The following is a 14,216-nucleotide window of genomic DNA, read 5'->3' on the forward strand; positions in this document are numbered from 1 at the left end:
CCTTAACGTCTTAGCTATCCACTCATGTGATAAAATTCATAAATAAATCCCCCATTCATTACCATATTTCTCTAGACCTCACTTGACTCAGATTTCATCCAAATCTGGACTAGGCTACAATTTTCTAAGTCAGTACTCACAAGTTTTCTTGCCCCAATTCTTTCCCCATTGGTTTTTCCATTTGGAGGCCTCCCGCAAATGGGGTTTTCAATAAAGATGAACCTTCGTAAAGACAGCGAGAGGCATGCAGACGTGAAGGCTTGGGGAACTAACTCTTCGCGAACTAGGAGGCAACCCTCCACGATTGCGTTGAGACCTATGTAAATGCAAATGCCACAAAGATTTCTCTCCATGAACGCGGCCAAGGACCCACGAATGCGAAGAAGTGAGCAATGTTACACCAGAGTGTAGCACTGCACTAGTAATTCACTAAGAGTGAAAAATCTCCCAATGAGGGCTCAAAATTTGTTTAGAACTCCATTGACGCAAACAAACTGTGCTACCTAGACAAAAATGGCATTCCAGACTCAACGGATTGATGAAATAACCAATAGAGGCCATCTCGTAAAAAAATTGACCAAAGTCAACACTTACCAAGAAATACCAAACAAAATGCCAAAATCCACAAACTCATCCCAAAAGCTTCGGGAACCAAATCAAAGGTCGTTCTAGACCAAAATCACCATTTCAGAGCTCACCGCTCTGAAATTTTTTCAATTCGAGTATGTTTATTAAGAATGTTGACCAAAATCACACTTTGGCCAAAACTTCAAAGCTAAAATGCCTAACAGTAAAAACTTAGAATGACAGCCTCCAAACCCAAATCAACCATCCCACTAGAACAAAATGACTCTTTTGGAGTTGATAGAATTGATAGAATCCTCATCCTACCTCAGATTCTCTGGATGTTGACTAAAATCAATGCTTTCACTTTTTAGGCCTCCAAAAGGGTAAAATCAACTCAAAATTCACCCGACCACCTTGGGAAGCATTCCACCCAAGCCAACACCATACATAAACTACAAAAAAGCTACAAAAAGGGGTAAAACAGTAAAAGTATGCAAAAACACAAAAATGACCTGGAGGGTCATTACAACTTGATACATATTTCTTGAGTTGAACTTCTTACTGGTCTACTAGCTAGCTAGTCTAGATCATAATGGACGAGTCTTCACTTCTTGTATATAAAAATGTTAATTTGAAGTGTATTTTGTTAATGAGATATTAAGTTGTTGTACAAGTGAATATTTGTTAAATAAATACTAATGTTCATACATACTCAATACTTAAGGCTTTCATGTATTTCTCATTGCAATTTACAACTATAGAATTACCATCTTAAGTAGAGATAGAAAAAAATAGTTTATTTGATGGGAGACTAATATATTGGTGAATGAAAATGAAAGAAGGGAGCATGAAATGATTGAGTTAATACACCGCTCAATAATTACCAATTCGATAATGTACCCAAAATATCTTATTGATTGGCTAGATGGTTAATATATTTAAAAAATGATATTTGATAAGTCAAACTGTTAAGCATAATCATCCATCCGATAAGCATCCCTATAGAAGTGAACCTCTATGGCGAGCAGAGGTTGCAAATGAATGAGTCGCATTGACATGCTCTATGAAAAACCATCGGGTCGTTTGGTAGAGTGTATAAAAATAATGATTTATAGAGTGTATTAGCAATGTTTGTATTAGTTATGCTTGCATTAGTTATCTATAGATTATTTCTTATGCATTGTTTGGTTTGATGTATTAAAAATAGTAAGCATTGTACCAAAATATTTATTTACAAAAATATCCTCCACAATTATAGTGAAAAAAGATGTAAAAGGAGTTTTGAGAGGTAATTGTGTCTTTAAAATGGTAATGCATGCATTAAATCCCTTTGCTTTACTAATTAATACCTAGAAAGTGCACCAAACAAGGTATTTCTAATACACAAAGTTAATGCATGCATTAATTTTTCTAATACACTCTACCAAACGACCCATTAATGACATCTTTTAATATAATAATTAATTGGAAGAAACTAATATTTAAAAAGAAAAACTAATATTTATATATATATATATATATATAGTAATGGAGTTATAAACAGGTTTAAAGAATTCTAATATCATAAACCACAAGAACAATTAAGGTAATGAAGTTAAAACTAGAGAGAGGTTTGTAAAATTATCCCTAGATTTCAACATAGAAAAATATCCTACAAGTATACCAAAGAAAATGATAGCACTCCAATGAACCTAATTAATGACCCATTGTGTTTGTTCTTAACATAATGCCAAGATCCCTGACCAAATATGAACCATAGATATAATTTCATAATGTATATATAGATTAGATTAGATTATTGAATAAGGCAATATTATCACTCTCATGAACCTAATTAATTACCCATTATGCTCGTTCTTAGCATAATGCAAAATATTCTAACCGAATACTGAATATAACTTAATAATAATAATGTTTTTACAGTATACATTACATTTTATAATAGAACAATATTCTACAAGTGTGCTTTGGAAATAATATCACTCCAATGAACCTAATTAATGACCCATTTTATTCGTTCGATCTGTGACCAAACATTGAATCATAGATATATCAGGTGAATGCATATGACACTTACTATGAACAAGTATGTTACCATCATTGCCAATCTTATCTTATTAAAATAATTTAGAACGACTATTTTATGGATACATTCAATGAATTCATTGTATTAAAATTAACAATTCCAAAGTATATCATTCCTTTCAATTAAACACTCTATATATATCATTTTTCCTCATGATCACTTGTCTTTCTACTATATTATTTCTTAGTCGTTCCCTCTATCCGTTTCTTCATCATGTGGAGAAAAAATCATCTGAAATCTATTAGAAAGAAGAAAGATGAAGAATACGCATTAGGAAAGAAACTAGTTGTCACATCTCTAAAAGATATTCAACTCCATTTGAAAGTCATCGTACTTTTCACAACTTCCTTCATGATTTGGTTTCTTTTCCTCTTAGTATTTTCGCCCAAAAGAGTATCAAATCCAATCCGAGTATTCCTCTCAACTCCTCCAGCAGAATGCAAAGACAATTTCTCCGTCTACATATACAATCTTCCATCCAAGTACAATTTTGATCTCTTGAGAGATTGTACTAGTTTGAATATCTACACAGATATGTGCCCTCATGTTACAAATAATGGTCTCGGAAGTCCACTCCCTCAAATGGGTTCTAGCTGGTTTACCACTCATCAACTCATCGCTGAATTGATCATTCATGCTCGAATCCAGAATCATCCTTGTCGTACAGAGGATGCACATAAATCAACTCTGTTTTATGTTCCTTTTTATGGGGGCCTCCATGCCTCGAGCAAGTTTCGCGAGCCAAATTATACCACCCGTGATGCATTGGCTGTCGAATTGGTGGAGTATATACAAGAGCAAAAGTGGTGGAAGAGGAATAGTGGTAAAGACCATTTCATGGCTTTTGGAAGAACTGCTTGGGATTTCATGAGGAGTGATGAAGTTCCCGATTTCGGTGCCAACAAGTTGTTGAACATGTCCCCTGTGAAGAATATGTCAGTACTTCTTGTTGAAAGACATCCTTGGGAAGGACATAATCAATATGGAATTCCTTACCCCTCGTATTTCCATCCATCAACCTCGTCAGAGATGGTTGAATGGCAGAATAATATGAGTTATATAGATAGGATTCATTTATTTTCATTTGTTGGGGCTCCGCGGACAGGAAAGAAAAAAGTTGTGACGAGAGACAAAGTCATAAAACAGTGTGAGGAGTCAAGTAAGTGTTTGATTTTGAAATGTGGACATGGACCAAGTAAATGTCACAACCCGAGAGAAGTTGTTAAAGTGATGATGAGATCTAATTTTTGCTTGCAAGTCTTAGGTGATTCATATACTCGACGTTCTACCTTTGATTCCATGCTAGCTGGATGTATCCCAGTTTTCTTCTCAAATCACACCGCGTATTCACAATACAAATGGTTTTTACCTTCTGATCCTACCACATATTCCGTTTACATTGATTTAGAACGAAATCATAGCATAAGAATTGAGGAGGAGCTTCTCAAAATTCCAATGGATGAGGTAGAAAGAAAGAGGAGGACTGTCATAGAATTGATCCCAACGTTCACCTATGCACACCCTAATTCTACTTCATATGGATTTAAGGATGTTGTTGATGTTGCCCTGAAAGCACTCTCCGATCACGTTACCTCATTGTTAAGATCACCTACCTTGCTAGATCTTGCTTAGGATATACTAAATTGGGAATGTCTTTCAATTTTTGATAATTCTAATTAAGATGTAGTTTTATGGAGAATTAGCTCGCATTTCTTTGTTATACGCACGCACACGATAAATCTAAAAAATAAGCAGTATAATACAATTATTATGATCGCAGCTCAGAAGAAACTCCAACGACGATTATGTTGTGGAAATATTGTGGATTAACTAGCACACAATCATAAATAAAGAAAATAGAGAGAAAAAATAACACAAAGATTTAACGAGGTTCTGCTAGGCCTAATTCTCCAAGCAAAAAGCAAAGATAAATTTTCACCGTGAAAGAAAAGGAGTGTATAGGACTACATTATCGATCATATAACACAACTATTTTTCATTATCCCCAAACACCCCGAATATTAGCAGACATAAGACAACTTTTCATACCTAAATTTCACCCATTTGGTCTCATACCCAAATTTGATCACTTTCCCCCTAGCCAGCAAAGTAAGCCTCCTTATAGTATGAAGTTTTAAATCATGAAAATTAAATATGTTACAACAGATAATATGATAATGTAAAAGTTATTTATAATTATAATTCTTTTAATTTTATTATTTATAATAACAATTTTTTCCAGAATATATATATTTATATTAAGTTTATTTCTTCACATAAATTATTGATTAAACATCTAAATGAGTTACATTTTTTTTAATTATAAAGTGTAAATGTCTACATGAAGTGATAACATATTGAATTGTCTATCGTGACGTGATAAAATTTAGAATTTTCCACATGCAATTATTAGTGTACAAGTGTGTTTAAGAACTCGACTGATCATGAGAATTTTTACTTTTATTGAATATTTTTAATTTTGAAAATAAGTGTAATTTCTCCTTATCCAAAATTCTGTTTTTTCAAAAAAAGTTATTTTTTCACTGTATCTTTCATTTTCAAATTGTACCTTAAATTATTTATATTTATAAAAATGACATAATTTAAATTATATTTCATGTTTAAATCATATTTCATGTATTTTAAAGAAAATTATCACATTCAAACAACCAAATATTATTTGCAAAAATTATAATCAAACACAACTCTAATATCAAAAATTCAAAATAAAGTGAAAAAAATATTTATACTAATATGTAGTAGCTCGTATATGAGATATAATATATGACATTTATATTGAAATATTACTCTTTTAAAATATAAATTTATTTATTTTAAAAGCTGGATGATTTTGTTTGTTTCTAGAAATTGAGGTATTTTTTTAAAAATGTATTAAAATTCTACATAAAACAAAAAATAGTACAAAGGACAGAAAAAATGAGAATGGAGATGCGGGGTATCGATCCATCCCCGTACCTCTCGCATGCGCTCTACCATCTGAGCTACATCCCGAGTTGTTTATGATTGTAAATAGTAAATATAGGATAACGTTGTTGAGGAGAAATGTGGGTCCTTAGATAACGAATTTATGACCACTCGTATTCCCATCTAACTTACGCTTGAAACATCCCGCGAAAGGCAATTTCCCATTGTGATAAGATCAAAAGAGTATGGAAAGTGTTGCACCAACAAATAGAATGGCTCACTCCATTTTCACTCCTCTCAAGCCTCTAACTACCACTCCCCGCCCTCTTCTTCCCCACAACTTTCCACCTCGGTTGCCTTTATGCAGAGCAGCTAATATTAACCGCAGACAGTTGATTGCTGAGACTGCTGCTGCCATTGCCCTCCCTCCATTACTAGGAGTTAGCCTCTCTCCTATCCCTGTTGCCAAAGCTGAAGAGACTCCTCTCTCTGAATGGGAAAGAGTTTTTCTTCCTATTAACCCTGGTGTCGTCCTTCTAGACATTGCTTTCGTTCCAGACGACCCCAATCACGGTATGTTATGTATGTGGGTGGGAAACTAATTAGATTTTCTTTGCTATATACTTGCTGTATGGACGAAACCTCAAAATGCAAATAATTGGATATAAAATTTGGATGTGGGAAAAGTTGATAACAAAGAAACTTCATATAACGTGTTGAAATACTCTTAAAAATCTGAGGTCTTTTGGGAAAAATTGTATGTTTTAACTGTCTATAGTCTGTTCACAGTCTTTGTTTGTAATTTGGAGAATTCAGCTTTAAAAGTGCTACTCAAATTTGAATGATGGGCTGAAATATTCATCTTTCAAGATAAATATGTGCTACTTCATTGTATTTTAGAACAACAACCGGATAAGAGATCTTCTTTAAAAATTGGATTAATTGTGACCTAAGTATGCTCAAAGCTCTAGAATGCTGTGGAAATTGTTAAAGAATTGTTCTCAATTTAGCTAACTGATTGGGGGAGTTTAAGTAGTTCTTCTTAGGGTAGAAGAAATGCTGAAGTTTAAATCATCGCTTTGAAGATAGAAGAATATCCAACAGCCTTGGGATCTAATGCGCGCAATGTTTAAGAATTGTACTAATCCAGACAAACAATAATGACAAATCAGCTAATATATATTTTTTTTGAAACTCAAATCATCTAATATAGTAAGCATTATTGATAGGTTGATGGTGCTGTGCATTGAGTTCGAGGTTTGTACTTAATTTGGTTAAAAGTGATAAGATATCATCAAGCACAACCTCGCTGTTTTGTGCTTTTATATTTAAGGATATTTTCTTAATTTAGTTGAATAATCACGGGAAATCGTCCTTTGAAGATATTTGTTTACTGCACAGCCGTGTGTTTTACACATTGAGTTTAAGATTTGTGCTTATTGGTGGAACAATGGCTGGCAGGTTTTGTTCTGGGGACTAGGCAAACTATTTTGGAAACAAAGGATGGAGGAACCACTTGGGTACCAAGATCCATAGCCTCTGCCGAAGAGGAAGATTTCAATTATAGGTTTAATTCTATCAGTTTTAAAGGCAAGGAAGGGTGGATTATTGGAAAACCAGCAATCTTGTTGCATACTTCCGATGCTGGTGAAAACTGGGAGCGGATACCTTTGAGTTCTCAACTTCCTGGTGACATGGTAAGCATAATATTTTTCAAATCTTCTCGGTACTTATTCAAAATTTGAGCATGTGTGTTACAGCCCATTATACTTTCTGGGTAAATTGATAACTCAGATGTTTAAAACCTTAGTAGAAAACTTTGCTTGGAATGAGTCACTGTGCACATATGCTTTAGTGCTTCGTAATAATATTTTGATGTTTGTGAATAGTTTTTCTATTAAATGTGGTTGGTTAAGGTTTTTCTCAAAAAATTCTTTCTTACAAACATTGGTTGAAATCTTTCTTGAGGCACAATTTCTAAAAGAACTTTTTGGGAACACTCGAGAAACCTTTACACAAAGTATGGCTATCTATTTTTGTTTTGCACAAATTTTTCGTATAAATATTGTCCAATGACCGTATTTTTCATCCATACTCTTCTATGTAAAGCATGGGGAGTAAGGATTATTTGTGGTAGCATATCTGACCATTACAAGCCATTTGGAGTTGTTGACATTCACCGTTATCTTTCATGTAGTAACTCGCATATGCTCAGTCAAGAAATAACTACATTGCAGGATGTAAACTTGATCTAATAATGCAAGCAGGTTACAAAAAGTCAAAGATTTCCGGGCATGAATAAAGAAGGGCATGAACTTTTTGCACGTTGTATATCTACTTTTTTTTCTTTTGAAACATTTCCAGTCGTTTTGGTAGGTGGCGATAGAATCCTTAGAGACGATGCTTCTTTTGAAAGGGAAGAATCTAAGTATAGTGATGAATAAGTAGATGTAACTGTTGAGTTCTACGGTGGTGAACTCAACGGCTTCAGTTATAGTGATCCTGCTAGTGTGAAAAGATATGTGAGACGTGCTCAATGGGTGTTTTGTTTTAATCAGATCGTGCTGCTGCCTCTTTGGCATCTGATTGCTTCATTGCTTAGCAAGTTTAATGTATACGATATGCATTCATCTTCACTATATAGATCGTGCTACTGCGTCGGGATGAATTAAAATTAGAGGCATATTGTCAATATGTAGTGACGATATGCATTCATCTTCACTATGTATCCTTTAATTTTAGATGAAATTTTTTCCCTCCCTCCTCCCCCACCCCTTCCTCTGCACGTTTCTCAAGAACTCCTTGCTAGCACTTCAACTGTAACAAAATACTATCACTTTGCTTCATAACAACTAACTGTTTCTTGAAAATACTGTTTGGTAAGATCTCAAGCATATTTTGAACAATTTCCTTGAAAGACAATACCAAAACTGAGGTATGATGCTTTGTTCCAAGGTCACTGTATGCCAAAACATGCTGGATTTAGAAAGGGCAGGTGTTGATGTAACTTTTCAATATCTATAGTTTTTCTTGTAAATGATTCTGTAGAAATTTCAAAAAACTAGAACAGTTCCTTTCTCACTTTTACCTTCAAAATTGTAACATGCCACTGAAGACATTCTTAATTGCTTATGTAAATATCCTCCACACTGATCTCATAATCTGTTGTTTTAGTTAAGAATTTATTGGAATACATAACAAGGTTGTAAAATTGAATTAATACATCAAAAAAATGGATTCATTTTAAACTTGCTTGTTTTCCATCAAAGTAGAGAACTATCATTTCTTCCTCTCAACTTCCTTCCCTTGGGCTGGGAGAATGAAAGTGAAGAAGCAAGAAAGAGATAACCTTCAATTTTGCATCAGCTCAGCGTGAATAACAGTGGTTTTACAAGCGGAAACAGTGATGGAAGGCCTAGAAGTTTTGACTCGGAGGCTAGAAAGAAATGCTGGTCCAAAGCAGAGAAGGTTCCAGGTCGAGATCCCGAGAGGTGGAGAAAAGATGCAGCTGGCAACATTATTGGCAAGCGATTCCACAGCTGCCAAGGTTGCCTCTGCTTTGAGTATGATCACATTGTTCCCTTCTCTAAAGGTGGTGATTCAGTGTCAGATAATTGTCAAATTCTTCAAACAAGGGTTAATAGATCTAAAGCAGACAAGGTTGCAGTTGACACAAGACATTTGAAAGGATATTCTTGTGACATCAACTTCAGCGACAATGACCTTGACAAGATTGAGATGGCTGTTTATGGGGATATTAAGCGGTCAGACAATCAATGCCGTGTTCCAACAATAGATGAAATAATGGGGAAATACAAGTCTAAGAACGGCATTGCTAGCTGCAACTCCCAATAAAATATAAAAGCTTGCCTTTTAGGATCTGAGACATTAGGTGTTAAGAAAGATAGCCACTATGATCAATAGTGATTGCAGTGAAATCTCCACTTTCTACTAATGTTAATTTGACATTGAGCTAAAAGAAGAGAATATATCAATGTGTGTTGGTCTTCATGTTATGTTGATTGCCGATATATCAATGTGTATTGGTCTTCATGTTATGTTAATTGTGCGGCAGTCTTGTTCCTCTGACCCCTTTTGTTTTTTGGTAATTGATTCTTGTTCATCTATACCTTTGTTTCAATAATGGCAATTAACTCTACCTACATACCAAGGCACACAATCTGACTACCTTTCTTCTATTTGTTCTTGCTACTAATCATAAGGAAAGAAAATCATTTTGATATACAGGTTTATATCAAGGCAACTGGAGAACAAAGTGCAGAAATGGTAACTGATGAAGGTGCAATATATATTACATCAAACAAGGGATACAACTGGAAAGCTGCTATTCAAGAAACTGTCTCTGCTACCCTTAATAGGTAATCTCTGAGAAGGTGTACTTCAGAAGTGTCAAATCTTGATTTGAGGTTGGTGTGCTACTTCTACAATGAAATGAGAGAAACTCAATGCACAGATATATTTTGGTTTGAGTTTCATTAATGAAAAGGAAAAGAAAATGCAAAAACTTAGTAACTGAAAGGCGGGTTTTCCACTCTTCTTTAGGGTAATATGTACTTGGTTAAACCTATTATCCGGGTCTCTCTTGAATCATTGAATATGCTCTACTCTCAAGTTCTGGTTTCTACTTATCAGGAGAATTGCTAACTACCGATAGTCTACTGGTTGTGCTTTTAGCTACCGACAGTTTGCTAAACAAGATGATGCTAGCTAAATTGTTTTTGACGAGTTAAACCCTACCTTTTGCGACAAAGATTTATGCTTTTGGCTTAAGTACCTTATCAATTTTGATGCTGTCTTAGGTCATAGGTGATGGCTAAAAGTTGTTAAGATCTTCTGGGGGTTCATGATTCATTACTTGCCAAGCTTATTTTTGTTTCTTCTTTATATGGAGAATGACAGCCATCCTTAATGAAATTGCAGAACAGTTTCTAGTGGCATTAGTGGTGCCAGTTACTATACAGGAACTTTCAGTACTGTTAATCGCTCTCCTGATGGACGTTATGTAGCAGTTTCAAGCCGTGGCAACTTCTACCTGACCTGGGAGCCAGGGCAGGTATTATTTCTTTAACACGTACTTTTTTCATGTTCGTGTTAATTAAGAAGTTCATTGCCTTATGTAGCATAAACTGTTACGCTTAAATTTCTTCCCTTTTTACTTCAAAACTTAGAATTGTATATTTATACATGTAGTTTTATGCATAATACATTACAGGCATACTGGCAACCACATAACAGAGCCGTGGCTAGAAGAATCCAAAGCATGGGCTGGAGGGCTGATGGTGGTCTTTGGCTACTTGTGCGTGGTGGAGGGCTATACCTTAGCAAGGGCACAGGGGTTAGTAAATTATGATCATACTTTCAACTGCTACAGACTGTCTGGCAATACAAGAACATAGTAGCATTAACTAGAAGAAAAGAAAAGAAAGTAGTATGTAATAATGTAAATCAAACTAGCATGAAATAAATTGGGATAAGATGAAATATAATATATCCTACTATCCTTTACACATTTGTTTGCCTGCTCAATTGCATTGACATCTCAGTTGAAGAAATCAACTTCCTTAGGTAGAATCTTATCTAAAGATGCAATGTTGAATCTCTGTAAAGTGACTATATTTAGGATCTTCTGATTTCTCATAAGTTTACTTTGGTATTAAATATTGTGCATTACCTAAATGTTCCAATTTCAATTCTCATTTAAAATAATGAAAGAAACCCATTATCTGTCACTACCATGAATGATCCTTGATTGTAAATTTTTCTTGTTCTTTTTTAGTAAATTACTTGGAAGGTATTGCCAAGTCAACATGAATGTAACGTGTAACCTCTATTTAGAGGACCTGTACAGATAGTAGGGCAAGCTATTCCTTTTCCACATATAGAAAACTTGTCATGTTATCTCCATTGAGCTAATTGCTTGGAGCAGGACTCCGGAGTTAATAACATCCTTATCAAAAATCACAGATTAACTGCATTTTGACAAGGCTGGTCAAGTATCTTAGTTAAGCGAATTTAGCTATCGATAACCATCTCATGACGGGAGACATTTTGGCTCATCTACATATATTGGGTACTAGGATTTTTGATTCTTTCAACCGTTCTTACCACAGTTTAATATGTACCTTGTAAAGATTTCAAGTGTTATTCATACTCAAGATGGAGACGGTTTTAGTAAATTTGTAAAATTTTAAAACCCAATGACACGAAGCTGGTACGCGTTAGCAGACTACAGCGGGTTTAAGATACATACAACTAACTACCTTCACTTAAGGTACTACATTTCTTCTATTTATTAATGAGAGTATATCATATATCAATGACCCTGGGCACATGACCTGAGGTTGACTGGATAGACTTTCTTGAGGCTATATTTAAAATGCTGGCTTGATAAGCAATTAAGTAGCCTAATGGGTTGAATGAATACTAGGGCTCAAAGTCTTATAATGGCAGAGAATGGAGTGGACCAGGTTTTGGTCCTTTGACTTGGTTCTATAGTATGAGCTTTTGCTATCCGTAGCTATTCTGATTTCTTCTTGTGTTTTTATAATGAAGCTCAATGTTGTCCTTGATCTGCAGTTAACAGAGGACTTTGAAGAAGTTTCAGTACAAAGTCGTGGTTTTGGCATTCTTGATGTTGGCTACCGCTCACAGGTATGTGCATAGTTGCCTTAAATAAAACATTGTGTACTACATGAGTGAGTTTGGGTGAAAACTGATGTATTGCTTAATGATGCTCACATTTAAATGCCCCAAAAGCACCATTTCCGTGAAATATCTTGAATCACCAATTTTATTATTTTCTCCTGTTCGTTTGGGGAAGGGTTGTGGAGCACGACGCTGTTAGTCAGTATGATTTGCTCACTTACTTGAGCTGAACTATCTTTTTAAGAAATGTTGTTATCCACGGAATGACTGTATATCACTGTATCTCAGTCAGCATACTTTTGTTCCAAAATCTAAGTTAGTCTTGATGTGTAAAATATGTATGGGTATCGAAAATATGCATAAATAAAGTTTTAACTTTAAGCACTATCTAACGTGAGAAAAATGAATAGAAGGGGTCTTTCTAGTTTTGAAATTAAAATTGGTGACATTGACTTGGTCAAATACCATTACCTGATTAAATTAATTAAAAACTTTGGGGTGCATAGTATTAAAAACTAATCTTTTCCTTTCTTCCCAAACTTTGGTGGTAGAGGAGGAGGTGGCTGTAGTAGCAGAGGAGACGGTGGTGGTGATGGCCGCGGCGGTAGAAGGGGTGGGTAGGGGGAGGAGTGGGGAAAATAGGGTCTTTTTGTAAATAATAAAACTTGATGTTTTAAAATTAGTTCCTACATTTTATATTTGATCATTTTTCTGTTGTTAATGTATTGGACAATGCAAATATGTTTGCTATTCAGGATGAGGCCTGGGCTGCTGGTGGGAGTGGGATTTTGTTGAAGACCACCAATGGTGGAAAGACATGGATTCGTGACAAAGCGGCTGATAATATTGCTGCAAATCTTTATTCAGTGAAGTAAGCTCCAATGCGCAGCTTCAAGATTTTATCTACTTAATTTGTAACTTTTTTCACATTCAACTTAAAGTCTCAAGTTTGAACTGTCTACTCTCTTCTAGCATCTTGAATTCTGCCCCTTCCTCCTCCTTTCTTCTAGGTCCTCGTAATTTTCCATTCATCTCTAAACCATATATGCCAACCTTCATTCTTTAAGCTTGCTGGTATACTTAGTTTGCTGTCTATAATGAGGAAACTGTGAGTAAACTACTAAAGATAGCTCCATACTTTCCCACTTTGTATTATAATATCATCAGCCTTGGTTTCCTATAATTTGATTTCACATGAAAACAAAGTTAGACGGCACAATGAAATTTGAGGAGAAAGGTCTGATTTACTCTGAGTCAATCTTTGTGATGCAGGTTTATCAATGATAACCAGGGGTTTGTCCTGGGGAATGATGGTGTCTTACTGAAGTATCTTGGATAGAAACAATCATTAAACAAGGTACATTGTAATTTTCTTTACTAATAAGTTCAACTTATTATTCATCTGATGGTCCTTGTGTTTGTGCAGGCAATTTTGGAAGCAAATACTTGAAACTGAACTACTGTAATTTAATTTATAAACACTTGTTCAATTCTTTGCTGATTATCACCATACCTAAGGGAAGTGTTCATAGGGCTTGAGATTTTAGATTATCTACTGAAAATATATTAGACTCACACGTGTTATCATGGAGATGACGTTTTGAATTGTGTTATGATATACTATACTTTTCAAACAAATTAAACTTGATGAGATGAGACATAACTAGGTTTAGCATTTGTTTTGATTATCTCCCAAATAATGCTTTCTCAATTACCTATTCCAACAGGATGTAAGCTGTAAATTGTTATGTAATTCTTGACAAACAATGTGCACTATTTATACTTATTTGCTAAGAAGAATGGCGCAAGATTACAAATTCAAGGTATGAGTTTATTGGTTGTTGTTGCTTCCAAATTCACACACAAGTGTTTGTGGTCACGCAAGTAATATAATGGCTCTAAAAGAGTTAAATTATCGAATCCAAAGGACTTGCCGATTAACTAGTTTAATGAATTACACTTATCTCTAATT

General features: G+C 34.7%; 3 protein-coding genes across 3 annotated transcripts; all 3 read left to right on the forward strand.

Annotated features, from left to right (window-relative positions):
* The first annotated feature begins 2,866 nt into the window (after nucleotides 1-2,866).
* Nucleotides 2,867-4,285, forward strand: LOC102605544 (xyloglucan galactosyltransferase KATAMARI1). Its single transcript, XM_006354920.1, has one exon. The coding sequence runs from the start codon at nucleotides 2,867-2,869 to the stop codon at nucleotides 4,283-4,285; it is 1,419 nt and encodes a 472-aa protein (XP_006354982.1).
* Nucleotides 4,286-5,776: 1,491 nt separating this feature from the next.
* On the forward strand, nucleotides 5,777-13,997 carry LOC102603196 (photosystem II stability/assembly factor HCF136, chloroplastic). Its single transcript, XM_006354915.2, has 9 exons — nucleotides 5,777-6,151; nucleotides 7,040-7,275; nucleotides 9,827-9,957; nucleotides 10,520-10,652; nucleotides 10,812-10,934; nucleotides 12,176-12,250; nucleotides 13,000-13,115; nucleotides 13,517-13,601; nucleotides 13,671-13,997. Exons 1-8 carry the CDS (start codon nucleotides 5,824-5,826, stop codon nucleotides 13,581-13,583), a joined length of 1,209 nt encoding a protein of 402 aa, XP_006354977.1. The 5' UTR covers nucleotides 5,777-5,823; the 3' UTR covers nucleotides 13,584-13,601; nucleotides 13,671-13,997.
* On the forward strand, nucleotides 8,927-9,594 carry LOC102604213 (uncharacterized; the record flags this gene model as incomplete). The annotated part of the gene is made up of 1 exon (XM_015312095.1): nucleotides 8,927-9,594. A coding segment is annotated over one exon (507 nt), but the record flags the coding sequence as incomplete, so codon positions are not given.
* Nucleotides 13,998-14,216: the final 219 nt, after the last annotated feature.

The sequence above is a fragment of the Solanum tuberosum genome, unplaced genomic scaffold (genome assembly GCF_000226075.1).
Source record: "Solanum tuberosum cultivar DM 1-3 516 R44 unplaced genomic scaffold, SolTub_3.0 scf00183, whole genome shotgun sequence".
NCBI lineage: Eukaryota > Viridiplantae > Streptophyta > Magnoliopsida > Solanales > Solanaceae > Solanum > Solanum tuberosum.

Bases quoted from the DNA above. Each gene is read 5' to 3' on its own strand.
- LOC102603196 (XM_006354915.2), top strand. From the start codon at position 5,824: ATGGAAAGTGTTGCACCAACAAATAGAATGGCTCACTCCATTTTCACT. The intron at 9,958-10,519 runs GTAATCTCTGAG...ATGAAATTGCAG, and splicing joins GTCTCTGCTACCCTTAATAG to AACAGTTTCTAGTGGCATTA. The intron at 12,251-12,999 runs GTATGTGCATAG...TTTGCTATTCAG, and splicing joins ATGTTGGCTACCGCTCACAG to GATGAGGCCTGGGCTGCTGG.
- LOC102605544 (XM_006354920.1), top strand. From the start codon at position 2,867: ATGTGGAGAAAAAATCATCTGAAATCTATTAGAAAGAAGAAAGATGAA.